At 36.9% G+C, this 20,000-nt stretch overlaps 1 protein-coding gene across 12 annotated transcripts in view; it reads left to right on the top strand.

The window, feature by feature from the left end:
• LOC135219701 (axotactin-like) overlaps positions 1–14,407 on the top strand; it is a 97,041-nt gene extending 82,634 nt beyond the window's left edge. For 4 of the 12 annotated variants that reach the window (XM_064256678.1, XM_064256677.1, XM_064256676.1 and 1 more), the window contains 3 exons: positions 475–591; positions 7,947–8,723; positions 12,361–14,407. In XM_064256678.1, the coding sequence (XP_064112748.1) occupies positions 475–591; positions 7,947–8,723; positions 12,361–13,971 (2,505 nt within the window). In that variant the 3' untranslated portion in view covers positions 13,972–14,407. Of the gene's footprint in view, positions 1–474; positions 592–7,946; positions 8,724–12,260 lie in introns of all 12 variants that reach the window. The other 8 variants (XM_064256681.1, XM_064256680.1, XM_064256688.1 and 5 more) reach the window with 5 other exon arrangements.
• Positions 14,408–20,000: the final 5,593 nt, after the last annotated feature.

The following is a 20,000-nucleotide window of genomic DNA, read 5'->3' as shown; positions in this document are numbered from 1 at the left end:
TGTGCGTGCTTCTGGAGGGTACTTACTCATTAAGTAGGAGTTAAAAGTAAACATTGCTAATTACAGAAGAATAAGTTGAATTGATTTATGTCTATATATTTAGCTTGAAAGTAATAGCTACGTTTAAGATTAGTTACATCAATCTGAGTCAAAGATTGCTATCACAGTTGTTATTGTTATACAGTATAATTACAGCTTTATAGCTAACCAAATCATCTGAAATTGTATTTAGCATCTTGTATGTCAGAGCAGTATCATCTGAGCTGCACATCCCTTTGGCACTTATTTTTTATCTAAAGAATTATCACATAGAGTCAGATGACAATAGCTTGCATATAAAAGCAGAGGAAACGTTTGCATTTTGGGAGGTTTCTCAAGATTTGACGATATGCATCCAGTAACTAACAAATACCCCCCTCATTAAGCGACTTGAAATATATTGGCTTCTTAGCTAGGTGTTATTTAACCTTACAGGAAGAAAAAGTAATCAGACCTACATCATATGTGGACACATCATCAGAGAGTAGCATCGAATGTACCATCGACATAAATGTCACTCCACCCAGGAGCCCTTCGACCTCTCCCAAGCCGGTAAGAGAGGAGTTTTTCTGCTTCGCGGAATTCTCACAGATACTCCAGAGAGATGGTGTTTTTGATGGCGATAGAGATGGATGTCAGGTGAATGGCGATGGTTGTGAAAGTAATGTAGTTATAAACGATTCAGTTCATGTCGGTATCTCTCGTTCGCCTTCGTCTGAAAGTGACATAAACCTGGAAGCTCTCAGCAGATCAATAGATATAAGCCTCGTTCCAGGAGTCGAAGAATTGTTGGGCAGCACTGGTAACAGTGTAAGCATTTCTGAGTGTAGTGATGACTCCTCTGAGCTCTTATGTTTTAAGGCAGTAGCTGAAAGCACTAGGTTGTCCTCACAAGGCTTGGGACAAGACTGGGGGTCAGAACCATTGCAGGATAACATCTCTGCAGATGAACCCACTGCGGATAAAGTTGGTTCATCAGAAGGTGACCAATGCTATCAAAGTTTTGACAACTCTGAAACTTAATTGGGATAATTTGTCTCTCTTCAAGTACACTGTCATCTCTCAGATATTAAGGAGATTGCTGTATAGACTAAATGAGAATTAACCTCACCCTAGAAATTGAAATTAGATGCTAATGAGCCAAATGAAATTTAGCAAAATTGTTTAAGCAGAAAGGAAAATAGAGTGCTTTGCATTTCCATACTATGAAGTAGAGACAAGTAACGAAATTATGCTACTTAATCTTTAAAATTTGGTTGCATTTCATACGTTCATTCAGGACATTTATTGTTCCTGTTTAAAAGGTTTTGAATTAAGTGTCATTGATAGTCATTCGACGACTGACTCTCCAGGAGCCACTGTCATCACGGAAAGCAATAATTTCTGTCTTCCTGTTTCCATTATTGATAAATGGCCAAAGGAAAAGCTTTAATTATATAATTTAATATCTCATACTTAGTCAACGCGAAGCATCGTTATTAAGAAGAATGGAAAATAAATGTTTGAAACCATTACGTTCGTAACAAGTTACTGGGTAGATTAGCTGAACATCACTTCACAAGATAACGTTCATAAATTTTTTTTGACGTAGTCATCAATGCTAGCCCATGAAGGCTCCTTAAAAATTAAGATGAGTTTATTGATCTCAGCGACTTTCCACTGTTTGCTTATGGGGAACATAACTCCTGATTATCTTTTCAGTTCCATAACCAAATGATAATTCTGCCTTTGAAATTACGAATCATGTAGATAAATCTTTAGGCATAGAGACTCAAGATAGCTGACGGTGCATAATTAAATACAATTTTATGTTTTCTGGTTGTTGGGATAGATCGCGTCACAAGAATTTGATTCAAGAGATGCCTTTGCAGTGGAAATATACCACCAACGAGCTGATCTCAAAGACAAGCCAAAGAGAGAGAGAGAGAGAGAGAGAGAGAGAGAGAGAGAGAGAGAGAGAGAGGATTCAGGACAGAGAGAGAGAGAGAGAGAGAGAGAGAGAGAGAGAGAGAGAAATTCAGGCAATTTGCTCCAGTTACGCTGCTAGCATATTGACCTCGCCAACTGTAGTGGCACAAAAAAGAAAGTCACCTTTGTAATTACCGAAGAACAAATTAATTGTAGTATAACTACAGAATTTCTGTGATTTTAAGCATCCAATGCAACTTAAAACTGAACTTTGTCGTGAAGCGTAAACTTAATGAATGTGCTTTGTTTCAAAACTGATCACATGGTAAAGTTTAGCTAAATTTACTGGCATAATGGTGTCGAATGTTCACGTTTATTTTGATATAGCTACTTATTTTCTTTGATCTCATTCAAATGATGTGTGTGAATATTTTGAGGGTATTCCTGTGTGCCTGTATTTGTGTGTTACTCCCTTTGATACTTTTTACTTCATTTTATGCTAATATATCTATAGAGTCCGTTGGTCATGCTCACAAATTCTGTTTATCGCATTAGCCACAACACACTTTAAATTTCTCTGTTAACTAATATTTCGAATATGCATTCCACTGAAAAACTTCAAATTCTATTTGAAATGAATAAGGAAATCCCTCCACCCCTTTTTTGTATTTTGGGTTCGAAACCATTCTGGTTACAATGTGAAGGATCCTTCCTTCTTGGGGTTGTATTGGGTTCAACTGTAACTTCAGTCTCTTAACCAGAGTAGAGGAGAGTTCTTCATTTATTTTTTTGCAGTTAAAAGCTTTCAATGGAGAACAAAACCAAAATGTTAGGAAACAGCGAAGTGAAGAGGACATTGTGACTATTACAGTACATACTAATTCATATGAAGGTCTTTTTGTTGTTATCTAAAAACATTCCATGAAACGTAAAAGTCAATAAAATACAATTCATAAAAAAACATGAATTTCAATTGACAGTGTTTCAATCCTGGTCACACTTGACTATGGGTAGTTGGTAGGTGGCTTGAGTACATTCATGGAATATGCGTGCGTAGGATAACGACGTTGTAGGATTAAAAGTATGAAGGATGGGGCCAATCCGTCTGTGTCAGCCTTGTTAGCCCCCATGTATATATACTATAGTATCTGGTGGGAGGATCCGCTGGAACACTTGCTTGAGATTGGTTCTTGAAATGAACTCCTCCACATTATCAGATTTTGAGTGTCCTGATAAGTTCGTTCTCAGTTTGACTGATGACGGTAGAATTTTCTTTTGAAAAACAGCTTAGATTTACTGCAGTTTATGATATGTAATGTACCCCTCATATGTGCCGCGATCCCCGGCTCTCGGGACCATATCTTACTGATAGTTTGCGCTTTGCTAATCTCACAGATGAATGTGCCAGTCCGTGGGACATGCCTTTGATTATAGTAACTGCAGCATGGTAGTAAAACACACCGACGTCAGATTTTTTTTTTTTTTAATTTAAATCTACATTAGTAAGCGAACTACCTACGATTGTTTGTGGACCCTCTGTAGTGTACTTTTTTTCACTTTCCTGACAGGCTTCTTGTTAATATTTGTCGCGAGTAGATTAATTGGGTTAGATGTGGACGAAGTGTTATAAATTATTTCTCTAGGTCCTCTTGCAAACATAACTCAAGCCCTATAAGAAACAGATTTTAGGCAACCATGATATTTACCGAAATAATAACTTGGGAAGTAATGTTCATATATACGATGGTCTAATTTGCTTGTTTTATGGTTACATTATCTAAGAGGGGAATTTACTTCTTTTCCATTCACTTGAGAATCTAATAGTTTTCAGTATCGTATCTATTGCATTAGACATAACTTTCCCTGCTATCGTCTAACAATGTAGACATCATCATTATATGCGTAATATTATGACTGGTTTAGACATAGATGATATCTGTACAATCTAGGAAAATTCCTGAGGAGATTTCACTACGCTTTTATAATAGACTAAGTATATATACTACTGCCAAGTAATAAATTCCAAGCTTAAAAGGGCGAAAGACATTAAGTTGTCCATCCTGGACTTTTTAATCAGAAGTGAAAAGGGAATGCACTGTACGCCTCAACTGTACATAGGATGCTTACTTTCACCATTTCCAAAATGCACCTTTTTTTAAAGTTTCAATAAAGATCATGGTTGGCTATGATCTGTTTCTTAGAGGGCTTGTGATATGCTCGCATTGGTATCTGGAAAAACATTTAAGATCCTTCGTCAACATTTTACCCAAATACTCTACCGGTATATATTTTCAAGAAGGCTACTAACACAAGAGAAACGCTTTAAACAACAGATAAATAATCTTTAACAATAAAATAGAGCCTTTATGTTGGAAATATTAAGATATATACTTCATACTGCAAATTCAGTAAACTTTATTTTTCACTACTCTAAAACCATTGATAGTTAACTTATTCATTTATATTTAAAGAAAATCTAGCTGATTCAATTGTTTATAAAATAGCATTTAGTGACTAAAATGAAATTTATTTCTTGAAGAATGGCAGATTCATTTCTCAACGATTAACAAAGCCCAAACGATCAGTAAGATTGATTCAGAGAGCTCGGTGATGATCATCCACGCGTATGAAGGATAAATGTCATGGCAGAACAGCAATAAGTCGAAGCTGTATTTCAACAGTATGTAGTTTATCCCCGTGGAATCTACTGTCATCAGACAAACAGTGAACGTGAGTTAATCAGGACACCGGGAGTTGATTTCATGGACAAGTAGATTTTAAGACCCAATCTCAAGCAAGTGTTCCAGTAGATGGATCTGCCCACCAGACGCAATCTAGACGGGAGCTAATAAGGACTTATCATGACAGATTGACCCCATCCTTCACAGAACCTCCTGCTCTTTTAAGCCAACAACGTATTCCTGCATATTTCAAATAAATATTCTCGTCACCTGCCAACTTGTTCGCATTCATCTATGATCAGGATTGAAGCAGTATCAATCGAAATATATGAAGTATCATCATCAATTGAAATATATGACGCATTGTCAATCGAAATGTGTTTTTTTGCGTTAATCTACTTTTATGGGTCTTTTAATTTCTTACTAATACGTGCAGTGCAGTGAATTTTGAATTAGTAAAGGAAGACGTAACGTATTCTCCAATATTTAAGCGATGTGATTCCAATGATCTATATTTTTCCTTCGTTGCACTTTTGTTTCCCCAACGTTTCGTGTTTTTAAACCTTTTGATTCCTCGATTCCCAAGCACGACAAATGATCGTAAAATCAGTCACTCTTTGTGACACATTTGTGTTAATGATTCACTGTAACTCTCCATGTACTTGATTTAGAAGAAATAAATTGACTTGAGACATCATTCATGTTTGAATATCCCCACAAGAATTGATGTTAATATCGATATAAGAAACTTCCAAGAATCTATTAGCCATTTGCGCTATACCTAAACGCCATTTACAAAAATGTTTTTGCTGTAGGGAACGAATTTGCATTTTGGAAAGACTGCGGCTCTCTAATCTAATTCACCCGATGCCTAAATCAATGAAACGTAACGGTACAGTTATCCAAAAGTTACAGTGACTCATTTCACACTAAAAGTATGAAACTAGATTATGGTTTTCAGGCTAGGATCCCACTCACTTAAAAAGCAAAATAATAGCAGAAATGTCCACTTTCACTCTCTCTCCTTTGTTTCACGACGTCAAGAATAAGTTACATAAAGTTACATAAACCCGTAGTAATAAGTAGCTATACACACACACACACACACACACACACACACACACACACACACATATATATATATATATATACTATATATATATATATATATATCTATATATATTTTTGTAATATATATATATATATATATATATATATATATACTATATATGCATTCTTATCGTATGATTTGCAGCAATTTAAACAGATTGTGAAAAAAACCATTAAAGAAAGCATAACAGATACCCTTGATAGCATAACCAGATACCAGCATATCTGTTACCAGTACCAGTTTTTAAGCAATACAGCGTCATACTGAGCACACTTAAGAACACAAAGCACTCAAACAACGCCTCCAGAAAGGCGAGCATCCACTTCACTCCTAATCTTAGGCGAGTGAATAACTGGAACAGTTAACTCAACCGGAAAGACTAAAAACTGCATAGGTTCCTGAATGCTGTGCCCCGTCAAATACCTGACATGAAAGATGTTAGAACGCTAAATCCCATCGAAAACATTCTCTGCTGTTTTTTTCTTCAGCAATTGTGTATAAGAGTAAGTTACAACCTCCTAGGGTGTAGAGTTTATCACTTTAAGAAAGTTAAAGGATATTCTTCAATCCGCTGGACATAACAGCTTAGATAAAAAAGCCACCATAAAATACCAAGCAGTTTTTTGTGAGCTATTAGGGGTCAATAAGTAAGCACCTAGACCCACGATACTTAACGTAGGAGCTTTAAGGTCAATCAGTGTTTCAGAAATTGTAGAAGTCCGGGAAGCATGTAAATTATTTTGAACATAAGACTGAAAATAACTGCATCAAATTTACAGAAGAATATTCTACGCTAGACATTTTAAACACCTTACGTAAGACGATGGCCACTCATCAATAACGAAAATTGGCCTTGATCAGTAATAAAAATCAATGTTTTTTTTTCTTTTGATCCGTTGGTATTTTATTTTTCTGAAGCATTTTCAGTGGCAATTATATATGCTGTTTTCCTATAATGAATTACAATCTATGCGACCGGTTTTTCAAAATGATTTCCAAGTGCAGCTGATTTATTAATGTCGCTTGTTTGCATGACTAAACGGTTGATAGTTCCATCATCGTGAAAAACATGATGAACAGGAAGCCAGTGTTTTTTTTAACTTCTACTGAAGGAACTCTGTTTGCTTATATGAAAACAATCATTGCAGGGTCTAGAACCCTCTAAATCTTTGTTAATACAATGTTTAACCTGCATAGTCACCATGAAACTTCTAGACACAAGATGCATAATAACCTTAGAAACATTAAGGACAAACGTTGCATGGCTGAGAACTTGAGTGAGCGCATCCGCTTGTAGGTATGGAACGAAAAGGACAAGAGAAAATGAGTGATGTGAGAGAAACTATTTTGCAGACTCGTAGCTGATAAGTTGTTTCAATCAGTTTTTACATAAGTTTAAGCGTCTGTTTTTAGTAAATCTACGTTGGAAGTGTTTTCGTCTTTTATTGATGTCTGGAAAGGTTCAATAGAAATGTCTTGCTTATATCGACTTACTACTTCAATTTAAACCTTAATGAAGCAAATACTATTAGTATTCCTAATATTTCTAAGCTAAAAATCTTATCTTTATTTGGAATCCCCTGTCAAAGATATATGACAACCAATAATATGAAGTGTTTAAAAGGTAAACCTTCTTCAAACTGAAAATTGTAATAATTAATGGAAATCCCGATCCCCTTGGGAATTGACTTAATGATTAGATGTAAATCAAGACTGCATACGCACCTACGTATATATGAATATGTAGTTTGTAAGTGAATAATGCAGCGCACGCAATCAATGTTTAGCTTCTTGAAGTATCGAGAAGTTGAGTGTGTTTTCTTACTGTAATTTTCTTTTCTTGAGGAACGTTACAGAGACGTTATAGCATAATGTAGAGTGAAGTTACAAAATATGATGCATCGGTTGAGGAAACTCGTTTTATTGTGATTTATTAACCAGTTCTTATAATGTCATTCTATTTTCTGGGGTTGGAGGTATGAGTTTTATTCATTTGTTTATAAAACCTTTTTATCGAGTTTTTCCTTCCTAAGAGAACTGCCACTGATGGCAACACCAATAAAGTTTCAAATTACCTGAAACCTGCCTTTATTAAGTATTTTACTATTCTGAAGACTCCTTTGTCTAAACTACGAAGAGGCCGGTATTCCTTTACATTGTTTTGAATTTTTTTCATTTGTTTTTTTTACTTTTCATGTCATCTTCAGGTACTTGATGTCAGTGGCGAAGTTGCCACAGCTGCGCCCACATCGAATGACAATAACACTGATACTGTCCAGGATGACTCAGACCCAGAACCTGTATTGAAGAAATATGTTATCATAGGAGCAGAAGAAGATGATGCAAGAGTGCAATCAGAACAACCACAACCTTCTGAACACAGACTCGATGTAGACCAGGTGGCTCATGACCCAGAACCAGAGAACGATGATTCAAAACAGCAGGAAGACAGACACCTGGACATTGATACCAACACTGCCCCAGTGGTACCAGCAGTAGACGCAGGAGCCCAGTCAGAACAACCAGAAACCTCTGAGGAGATAGTACATGAAGGAGAACCAGCTGCTGGAGATTTAAAACAAGAGGAAGACAGTAAGGTGGAAATTGATTTCAGCTCAGTTCCGGTGATAAAGATAGAAAGAAGCCAGAGCGAAGCAGATGTCATTGTAGATGACGATGTTGATGATGACGCAGTTCCAGTCACAGAAAACGGAGACACTGAAGAAAGTGCAGAATCAGTTGCTGCTGCTCTGAAAATTGGAAACACAGAAGCAATAGTAGAGTCTGGGCCTAAATCAGAAGCTGAGGAGGTCACGTCGAAGGCTGAGATAGAGGAAGAAGAATCAGCATCCCCCGACAGTGAGGTAAGCGACGGCACTGACAACACACCGCCAGCGAAGGGAAAGAAAGAAGCTGAAGATGTCGATTTCATCGAATATCGAGATGACAGCGTCCAGGTGCAGGACGCCCAGAGGATGTCAAAGGTATTACCCACCCATCCACCTGTAGATAAGGATCCTGTGAATGTAAATACCGATCATGTTGTAGCCGAAACGGCGAAAGACCCGCCCCGAGATACAGAGCAAAAGAGCGGACAGAGAGTAGATTTGCAAAGATATTATTTAACGAAAAAGCCGTCGGTTCCACCAGCTTTGCCGCCCAAAGGGAGGAAATTTTAAGGATCGAACAGAGTTAGTAACATTATCATTTAAATGTAACTGATAACATTATCAGTGATTTACTACAGCTCATTTGCTATGTTATTTGTTTGTTTCTTGGTATTAAAATGTAATTACTAACCTGAAAGTTCCTCCGTCAGACTTCATTCATTAAATATTCCGACGTATTCCTCTTGAATTCAAGGAATGTCTTATACTGCAGAGGTTTAAAGCCAACATATATAATCTTGGATTTTAAAATTTTACTTTAGAACAACTCGGGAACCTCACTTCGAGTTCTTCACTGAAAAGAAAGAGAACTATGTTAGTGCATACTTTTGATTATAAAATTAATTTTAATGAACAGTACAGCACAGGACAGTACAGTACAGGAAGTAAGTTCTAAACTAAAGGGAAGAGGTCATAATGATATAACATACAGTGACAACTAGTCTCACTGATGCAAGCATTCAGATTATATTTCTTATACGTATGCTCTAAAACCACCTAAAAATAAGAATTTTTACTTTCTTTTTGCTTTTTGTAAATAATCCACTTTAGACCAGAAAGTGAATTTTGTATTGGTATACATTTCCAACCGCAGAAATAAATCTAACGAACAGACAATAATTGTTTAATCTCTTATTCGTCCCTCTTACTTCCACTGAATAAAGTAAATAAAAAATGAGCCACAATAGTTGTAACACAACTTGCTAATCAGAGCTTCAAAAATTACGTAGAAAAACTACTTGTATTATTGTCTGTTTATCTCAGTCAGTTTCCTGGTCTTTAGTATTGAGACTATAATGTACCAAGACATTATAGCAGTGATATATCTCAATTCAGTCCCGAAGTGTATCATGATACAGTCTTCCAGATCACTACGCAACTAATCAATCTTTAAAATGCTCATACCTTTGGGGTCATTCTCATCAGCACATTTACTTTTAATCAGATGTGTTCTTGGCCATGCGAGCTGTCTGATACACTTGAAATCCGACAAACGGATGTTTGTGTATGCAAAATGATCCAGTTAGTTTTTAAATTAGTATACATGATCATATATGGTCTTCAACTGAAAGGAAGCATGCAGCACAAATTGGTGTGGTCAGTATGAGGACACATATTTAGTATTGTTAGCTGTTGGCTACACTTCATGTCCAACAAATGGATGCATGGAGCATGGAACGTATGGGTTTGGTCCATTGTGAAGTAATATATGAGTGATATAAAATGGGAATGAACACACTGATGTTGATCTGATAGAAACATACAACGCACAGTTAGATTTATTTCTGTTTTGGGTTGGTAAATGGCTTTGACTATCTCAGGTGTTGGAAATGGTTCGCTTCTCTGATTGTTTTGTAATACAGGAATATTTTTCTATTCATTGTGGGTTTACTTCTGTACAGAAAATTAATTTATGCTTGAATACACTTCATAAATTTTGTGTATGTAAAGGACAAACACCAAGAAAATAGACTCATCAATGGCTAATCTTTACCCAGTCGCCAATGGGTGAATTTCAGTCTCGTGTCATCTTTATCTTTATGCAATAAAGGACCTAAAAGATTTGCTAAATTTTCAGGTGAGCCAGAGATTCGTTAGGCTCAGGTTACACCAATTTCCTTTGAATAATAATAATAAATTCATCATGCATGTACGAGGAAACCAGTTCACATAAGCATGCATAATATCTGTAAAACAATATTAAAACGACAAAACCATATACAGACATACATACATACACACATATATATTATATATAGTATTATATATATATATATATATATATATATATATATATATATATATACATATATATATATATATATATATATATATATATATATATATATATATATATATATATATATATATATATATATATTATATATATATATTAATCATTGGAACTTGAGCAGTTCCAGCAGGGTGCAACTTATTTGATCTTATTGAACACAATAATAATTAATCATTCCAAACTTTGATTATATTGTTTGTTTTTCTCATTTCTCCTGTATTGCTTTTTCTGTGCTGAGGTTTTTCTCAACATTGTTTGTTGAACATTTTGTTTTTCCAACTAGGGTTACAGCTTGACTAGCGATTAGTTATTACCCACAAAACACAAACACAAACACAAACACACACACACACACACACACACACAACACACACACATATATATATAATGTATATATAATATAGTATATATATATATATATATATATATATACATATATATATGTATACATGTATATATATATATATATATATATATATATATATATATATATACACACACACACATATGTATATATATATATATATATATATATATATATATATATATATATATATAATATATATATATATATATATATATGGCACTGGTTCGTGTGTTTCATAGCTTTCTTGAGTACAGGGTAGATTGAAATTCCATATTGTGTTCCAAATTCGAATGTGAACTGATTTTCTATCCAATGTGTAATAAAACTGATTTACCTCACCAGCAAATCTCAGAGTATTGGTTTATACTTCTTCACTTTGCTTTGAATCCTACACCTATTCTTTGTTTTTAAAATTCAGTTTTGAACTCTTTTAACTTTCCTAAGCACCAGTTAAATCTGGTGTTAGGAAACCAAATGCGATTAGTATATTAATATAGAGGTCAGACATTACACGATTAAGAAAAAAATAAGTATGTGGTCTGAAAAGCAAGATCCTGCATGAGACGAGTTCGTTTTGAAGTTTGGGAGGCAAGGTGTGATTAGGGACCGTCTCTGAAGATTCTACAAATGCTTGAGAGATTTCGTAGACTGTGGGCATCATTTTGTTTTCTGATAATCTCACTAACCTTTCGCTAATTTGTTTGCTTATCTGTGCATCTGTTGCTCACTGTAACTAATACTTCACTGTGTTAATTTCATGCTTAATATTTTTGTTCTTGTGGGCATCAGGAAAGCTTCTCATGAAAATATACTGTGAACCTGAGAGAGAGAGAGAGAGAGAGAGGAGAGAAGAGAGCGAGAGCGAAGAAGACCGGGGACGGAATGAGGAGGAGAGAGACGAGTAGAGAGAGAGGAGAGGAGAGAGAGATAGAGAGAGAGAGAGAGAGAGAGAGAGAGAGAGAGAGAGAGAGAGAGAATAGTTAACTGGATGCCCTTCTAACAGCACCAGTGTTGATATTGGGGAGATGGAAGTAGAATATTTAGACCTTACTTACGTTGTTTATCTTTATATTTTGCAGATTGTTTTTATTTACGGGTAACATTTTTAGAGACTTGAGTAAGTAAGAATAAAAATAAAATACTAAGCTTCACTACTGATACCTAATGGTTGGCCATTCTTCTTTAATTTCAGCCCATATAAATAAAACAAAAAAACAATGCTGACCTATGTTTGGCCTTCAAGCTGCCCTGATCTTCTCACATTAGTGATCTTGCCTCACCTCTCTCGGCAGACAATGGCAGAACTAGAGGCACCGTCAGTCATTGCTTGTGATGACAGTTCTGTGGAGCTAGACGCGGCTACAAAACCAGAACCAAAAACTCAATCAACTGGTAATGTTGGAAGTGCGTCGACAGGGCTAGTTCTAGAACAAGAAACGGAAACGAAAACGGGATCTAAAGAAAACGTACTGCTTTCTGTAACTGAAAAAGAAAACGATGCTGAGGGACGGGAAACTTTATTACAAAATAGTGAGAGGGAGAGAAATTTGCTATTGAAGAATGAAGAAAATACATTACTATCAGAAGAAGAGACATCCAGTGAAGTGAATAAAGATATAGATACAGATGTGAAAGAATGTGGTCTTGAAGGAAAAGAAGTAGCGGTACACACCAGTGAGAAACAAGGCCTCAAGGATCAGCAGATTACTGACGAACTTACAGATGCTAACAAAAGAACAAGCCAAAATTTTACAGAAGACGAACTTGATTTGTTAAAGCAGTGGTCTGCAAAGCAGAGAAGTCGCAGTGAAGGAGACGCAAGCCTTTACAAAGTGTCCTTTAGCAGCGACGACGCTGATGACGATCCCACTTATCACACCTATATAAATTATGCTTTAGACGACAGTGACGTCATGCAAGATCTGACTGATCCCCCCCATCTGGCAGGTCCCCTGATTCATCATGAGGATGCTGCACACCTTGCTCCGATACAAGAATCTGACGAAACAGACGAGGATGATCTAGACAGTGACAAGAAGATTTCTATGCCATCACTCTTAAAGTCAAACCTTTCTGCTGGAATGTTAAATCTTAATGCTATATCGTCGGACAGCAGGGAAGAACTGGATGTAACCACAGTAGGAAAAGGAGAGGGTGAAAAAAGCGAGGAACCATCAAATGAGGACACTGAAATAAGGAGAGAAATCTCCACTGGTGATGAACGAGAACCTTTACATGAGTCGGCACAACTAATCAAAGATGAACAAACACGACAGCCAACAATGAAGGATGGAAGAGAAGCAGAAGAAATGATCCCGATTGATAGCCTAAATGAAGAGAAACTGCTGATTGTTGAAAATGGCACAATACTGCCATCTAACGAAGAAGATAAAATAGAACAACTACTGATTGTCGAAGGCAATACAGAACTGCCACCTAAAGATGTAGAGCAACTGCTGATTGTTGAAGATCACACAGACATTCTACCTAAAGGTGAAGAGAAAGCAGAGCAACTACTGATTGTAGAAGGCGACACAGAACTGACATCCAAAGATGATGAAGACCAAGAGGAGCGCCAACCAGGCGAAGAAGGTCTGCCACTCAAGACTGAAATTGAGGTAGATCGACCAATTGGGAAGGACAGTGAAGAAAACCCGGTCAAACCAGGTGAAGAAGGTCAGCCAAGTGGGGCTTCAGCCACAGACAGAGAGATAGATGGTCGGCTTAAAAAGGGAAGAATCACCAAAGGAAAGAAAGACAGTCCAATATTTCTTTCCGAAAATCTTCGAACATTCAGCAACCCCATCAGCTACCTCGGTGGACCAACAATCGAGTATGATGAAGATACTAGAGAAGGCCGAACAAGACAAGACAGCTTAACTTCATTAACATCACTTGACTGATAGGCAACAATTCAGCCGTTAACCGGCGTTTCTAACTCATGTCTCCCCACAGATGTTCTAAGCAATTACATGAACATACGATGCATTGACATGGTACAAAATTTTCTTAATTTCTTTAGTGAATTTGTATTTCCCAGACGTGAGGATGTTGCAAATGTGGGAAAATAAAGGTTGACTATGGTTATAGATTTAATTTAGTAACAGGCTTTTAGCTCAAAATATGCTGTCAGTAGTGGAAGTATATTTAAATTAATAATTAAGGTTCTTGGTAATTGTGGACTTATGCCTTATCACCTAAATATAAAGTGAGGCTTTGAAGAGTCTGAGAATTTTAGTCAGTATTGTCAAGGAAATGTATGTATATTGTTATTAATTCTATGTAAATAGTATAATGCTTGTGCATTGTGACGCGAGTCTATTAAAATCTATACTGAAATTCAAAGTATTTAATGTCCTTTCATCCTTTTTGGTAACTAATCGACACTTCCCATCCATTTTTTCAAATATAGTTTTTCCTGAAATAAATAAAAATGGAATTAGTTCCCTATCCAGAAAGCATTTCTTGTGGTCTTCTACGTCCCCTTACTAGTTTCGCTCTTTCCAATATCCCTTTCATTGCCAATGTTGATGGTCTATCCTCCCAATATGGCAAAAGTTTTCTCCATCATAGCGTTCAGGTGGGCTCATTGCAAGAGCCAAAGTCTCGTGTTCATACATTTGTGTCGGTGTTTTAATGCAGTCAGAGACTGCTTAGTAGTACTTGATATTTTTACATGACTGGAAGAAAACTGCAGTCAGGTAATTTCAAAGGAAATTTTAGCATATACATCTCTGGTCAACTCGTTCGTGGAGGTTCTTCTTTCTATATGGTTGCCTTTGCAACTATTCACGTCATTTTCGCTTACTCGGGGAGTTTGCCTACAAACTACTTTGTTCTAATTGTTGTTGGGGGCAGCAGCATTAGGAAAAGTCTATGGAAAAGCCAAAAAAAGGCCTGAAAAAGGTGTTTCATGTTAGTTGAAGATAGTTGAATTTAAGCATAGGATATTTATGATATATTTATTAGAATGAAAATGGAAAACATAAACAATGTGCATGTTTAAAAGTACAGAAAAAAATATAGTGCATTTATTTTAATTTTCGTTGGTGAAACAAGGCTCTACTTGACCATAGATTTTAGCACATTTTAATTTACTTGGTGTATTGAATTTAGGCTATGTTTCTGTTCAATTTTGTTTCCACTTATGACTAAGAACATATGAATGTATTTAATGTGTGTCCTTTTTATGTAACTCTTGTCGCTAGTAAAGTAGTACTAAGTATGAGTATTAATTACGAAGACCACTCCACGTTAAGTTAGGAATATGTTTACAACTTATGCGTTGGGGGGGGGGGGGGCGGGCGCGCAATCTTGCATGTGTCCTGAGTAAGCTGGAGGTTGCATCACGCCTTGTTCTCCTTGTCTCTTGATATAAGATTACGTGAAAACCTTAACACATTCTATAATAAATGAAGACTTACCCATCCTGAATTGGTATGAAAAAATATTTATTCATTAAAACTATAAATTATAACTGACAAACGATGAGCAGAAGGAGCGCCTCCAAACATAAACTTTGACGGTGATGATGACAATAATGTTGATAATGATGGTGATGACCTCTAGATTCTGATATTCCATAACATTTTCCTGTACCCGGCGTCAGAAGGCTTTCCACTACCTTTAAGTTTTGGACTATTTTGTTATGCCATCTAAGGTTCTTTCATGAAAAAAATGTTTGAAACTTTTGACATTTCTGCTCGTTCTCGATTGATATCCTATTGCATGAAAGTGACTTGGGATAACGATGATAGCACTAAATATTTAAAAAAGACAAGTATTCTGGAGATAATGATCTTGATGAAAGCCGTGCATGGTGATAGTGATAATTATATATTGTAAAAACTGATAGAGTTGATGATGAATAAGGACTGAGAGACGATGAACAAAAAGTGAGATGACAATGGTCACGATGACGAAAAGTCGAGTGTTTCTGTCACCATTCTGACCATTTTTTATGACAGTAATTTTTGCTGTTGCTGTGTAACTGTAACAATGCCTTTGACCTAAATAGTGGTGTCTGTAAGTACTCCAGTTGTCAATCTTCCGCTAAGATAGTCACTTGGACATGTATTTCTCTTTCTTATCCTCCTCATCTCTCTCTCTCTCTCTCTCTCTCTCTCGAACCGAGGCTCTCGTTACTAAGTATATCGACAGGAGACGATACAGAAGATACTTTCTTCACGAAGAAGTTGCACTCTCTTTCTCTCTCCCAAACAAACGCAGAAAGTACCTTTTTTCTGCATCCATTTGTGCTTTCTCTGGGGTAGGGGTGTAAGAATACTACCACCAGAGGTCCTGCTTGTGGTAAAAGGCAACTAAAAGGACAGCAGCTGCCTTGCAGTCTTACTTTTTAGTAAAAGGCTAAGCCCACCGCCAATAACTGTGAAAACTGCTGCCTTGCAGTTTTATTTTTTATTAAAAGGCTAGGCCCACTGCCAATAACTGTGAAAACTGCTGCCTCGCAGGTGGACTTTCTAGGCAAAGTTCAGAGCCACCGCCAATAAATGTGGTTGATAACAGCAAGGGCATGCGGTAGAAACACCTCTTTGCAAAACAATAAACCATGCCCGATGTAACGAATATGAATGCAGCTAGGGCGTTCCCTGTAAGCGATGTGATAAATGGGCGAGGGTCACAGCAGGGTTCACAAATGCGGCCAAAGAAGTTAGTGAAAGAGTGGAAGACAGGAGCAGGTAAGTGGAACATTGGTACTCTAACAGGAAGACTGAGGGAGATAGCAGCTGTGATGAAGAAGAGAATAGATTTCTTGTCTACAAGAGACTAGGTGGAAAGAGAGTGGAACTTGAGTTAGGAAATTGTTATAAGCTCTATTACAGCAGTTCACGAGAGGGAAGAAATGAATTTGGAATTATAGTAGTAAGAAACAACTGGAAGGAAAAGGTGGTAGAAGTTAAGAGAATAAATGATAGGCTTTCAAAGATTCTAATAAGAATAGGGGACAAAGTAGTAGATATAATATCAGCATACGCTTCTCAGATGGGGTACCAAGAGCAAGAGAAAGAATTATTTAGACAAGAGTTTGAGGCTGCCATTAGAGCAGTGAAAGAGGAGGAGAAACTAATAATAGGAGCTGATAGGAATGGCAGGGTGAGAGAGAGAAGAGATGGGTATGAGGAGGTACACGTGGAATTAGAAATGAAGATGGGGAATATATATTGGAGATGGCTCAGAGTTTTGAGTTGGCATGTATGAACACATGGTTTCAGAAGATGGTTAGAGGAGCCAACAAAAGCAATGTGATGAACTGTAAAGTGATCTTGGGAGAAACATGTGTTAAACAACATAGGTTGGTGGTGATGGATTTGAAAATGAGAGGTAGGGAACCCAAAAAGAGAAAGAGGAGATCTAGAATTAAGATTTGGGACCTTAAAGGAGAAAAGGAGAGCAATTGAGGAGGGCTGCGAGAGAGAGATAGCTGGAAGGGGGAATGTGGAATTTGGATGAGATAACAGAGTGGAGAATATCTGGGCAGACATGAGAGAAATATGTGTGGGGGAAGCAGAGGAACTGGTGGGAAGAACCAGCGGATATGGAGTGTTGAGAGGAGAAAAGTGGTCGTGGAATAGAAATTTGCAAGAATCAATTAAAAGAAAGTCAAAACCAATTAAGGACTAGAAAGTAAGGCATTCACAGGGTGCAGAGAAACGGCAAAGAGAAGAGGAAAGAGATGCAAGAAGGAGGGTAGGTATGGCTATTGGAAGGGCGGCAGAGCATTTGAATGAAAGACTAGGAACATTAAGTAAAATGAAGAATGGTAAAACACCAGGTCCATTGGGGTTCCAAATTGAAATGATCAAATTACTAGATACAGAGGGGGAGATGGATGCTGGATTTATTAAAAGCTATATGGGAAGAGGAAGAAATGCAGAGGGACTGGGAGGAGAGTCTAATGGTTATGGATAGTGGGAACTACAGAGGAATTAACCCATACTGAACAGGCTAATTTATCAATATGCAGCTCCTCAGGCCGGGTAAACTCTGAGGTTGGCCAATTTATGAAAAATAGAACACACCAATGGAAAGAGGAAAAAAAATTCAAAAAAATGTTCCCGATCTTCCATGAGAAGTTGAATATGACTATTTACAACCCCCTTGTGGAGCTTCTCTTTACAAGACACTCGTAAATTTTTACCAAATTATGTGTTTTTGCTAATAAATAAATTTATTTTTTTTTTGAAAAATTATTATTAGTACTTATATAATATCAAAACAGATAAGAAAGAAAAGCAGTAACAAATTCTTAGCATATTTGTGAAAAATATTAAGAAAGTTTACAGAGAACGAAGATTCAGTAGCTTTTTTTTTACTTTTAAATGCTTTTTCTTACATTTCTTTGCAATTTTCTTTGTAAAATTACATTTACAACTGACATACTATCGTAAAAGACATGATAAAAAGAACAACAGCAACACCATGGTAAATTTATGAGCATATTTACAAAAAGACTTCATGTGAGAGAGAGACGCAGAATATTCCCTCTTCAAGTCACAATCACTACTGAAGTCCTGAGATGCCCACACTTATGATCTTAGTCAGTATAAAAGTTGCCATAAGTGAATTTATTAGCTTTAAAAGTATTGGCACCTATTTCCCACCTGATCCTTTCCAAATCAATAGCACATAATATTGTTTAACTACAGGATCAATCCGTCCACCACCCCAAACCTGTTATTACTACTCCCCAGGATCAATCCGTCCATTAAGGGTTAAAGAAACAGAGCATGGATTGAACTGTGGGAACTACAGGGGAATTAAACTCACAGAGTATGGGTTGAAAGTTTTGGAGAGGATGCTGGATGAGAGATTAGGAGAGATTGTAAAGATCAGGAAATAGAAGTATGGCTTCATGAGAGAAAGAGGGATGGTGGATGCCATCTTCATGGTAAGAGCTTCAGGAAAAGGCTAGAGGAACACCAGGAGCTCTACTGTGCATTTATAGACCTAGAGAAAGTATATGATAGAATCCTAAAGAGAAAGGATGTTTTGTTGTTTGAGGAAAAGGAAAGTGCCAGAAAAGATGGTTAGACTGGTCGAGATGATATATCAAAGAACGAGCACAAAAGTCATTACAGTAGTTGGGGGACACAAAATAATTTGAAGTTAGTGCTGGATTACACCAGGGGTCAGCGTTAGGCCCCGTTTTGTTTGTGCTGGTCATGGATGTGTTGAGTGAAGAGATCAGGAATGAAGAGCTGTGCTGTAAGTCGATGATCTGGTGATTACTGCTGAAAATTAGGACCTATAGAGAAGGGTTGGAGAGTGGCAGGAATCTTTAGAGATGGGTGGCTTAAAGGAGAATATGACTAAAACAGAGGTTTTGGTGAGAAGTGACACAAAAAAAATAAGAGGCTTGATTATAAAACAGACAGGAAAGTTTAAATACTTAGGATCACTACTTTAAGCCAAGAGGAAGGATGTGAGGCTGAAGTTGACAGTAGGATAAAAGCTGGGTGGAGAGAGGTGGATGGAGTAGTACATTATAAGACAATTCTATTCAAGCTAAAAATCAAGATCTACAGTACAGTGATAAGACCAGTGTTAATGTATGGGTCAGAAACATGGGCCATAAGAAGAAAAGAGGAAGTAAAGCTTGAAAGAACAGAGATGAGAATGCTGAGGTGGATTATGGGAATATTGCTGCTTGAGAGATTGGAAAGTGAGGAAATAAGGACAGGCTTATAAAGGTGATAAGAGAATCACGATTGAGATTGTATGGGCATGTGTTGAGGATGGATGACAAGGAGGGAGTGAAGAGGGCTTGAGAGGAACCTGTTAGAGGAAGAAGATAGAGAGGGAGACAGAGAATTAGATGGTGAGATAAAGTGAAGGAAGATATGGAGAGAAGAGGTTTGGTGGAGGATGGTGCCTTTGATAGAAGGCAGTGGAGAAGGCACATCAGGCAACC

Source organism: Macrobrachium nipponense, chromosome 1 (assembly GCF_015104395.2).
Source record: "Macrobrachium nipponense isolate FS-2020 chromosome 1, ASM1510439v2, whole genome shotgun sequence".
Lineage (NCBI taxonomy): Eukaryota > Metazoa > Arthropoda > Malacostraca > Decapoda > Palaemonidae > Macrobrachium > Macrobrachium nipponense.
The sequence above is the reverse complement of the archived record's forward strand: the minus strand, read 5'-3'. Positions and strand labels throughout refer to the sequence as shown.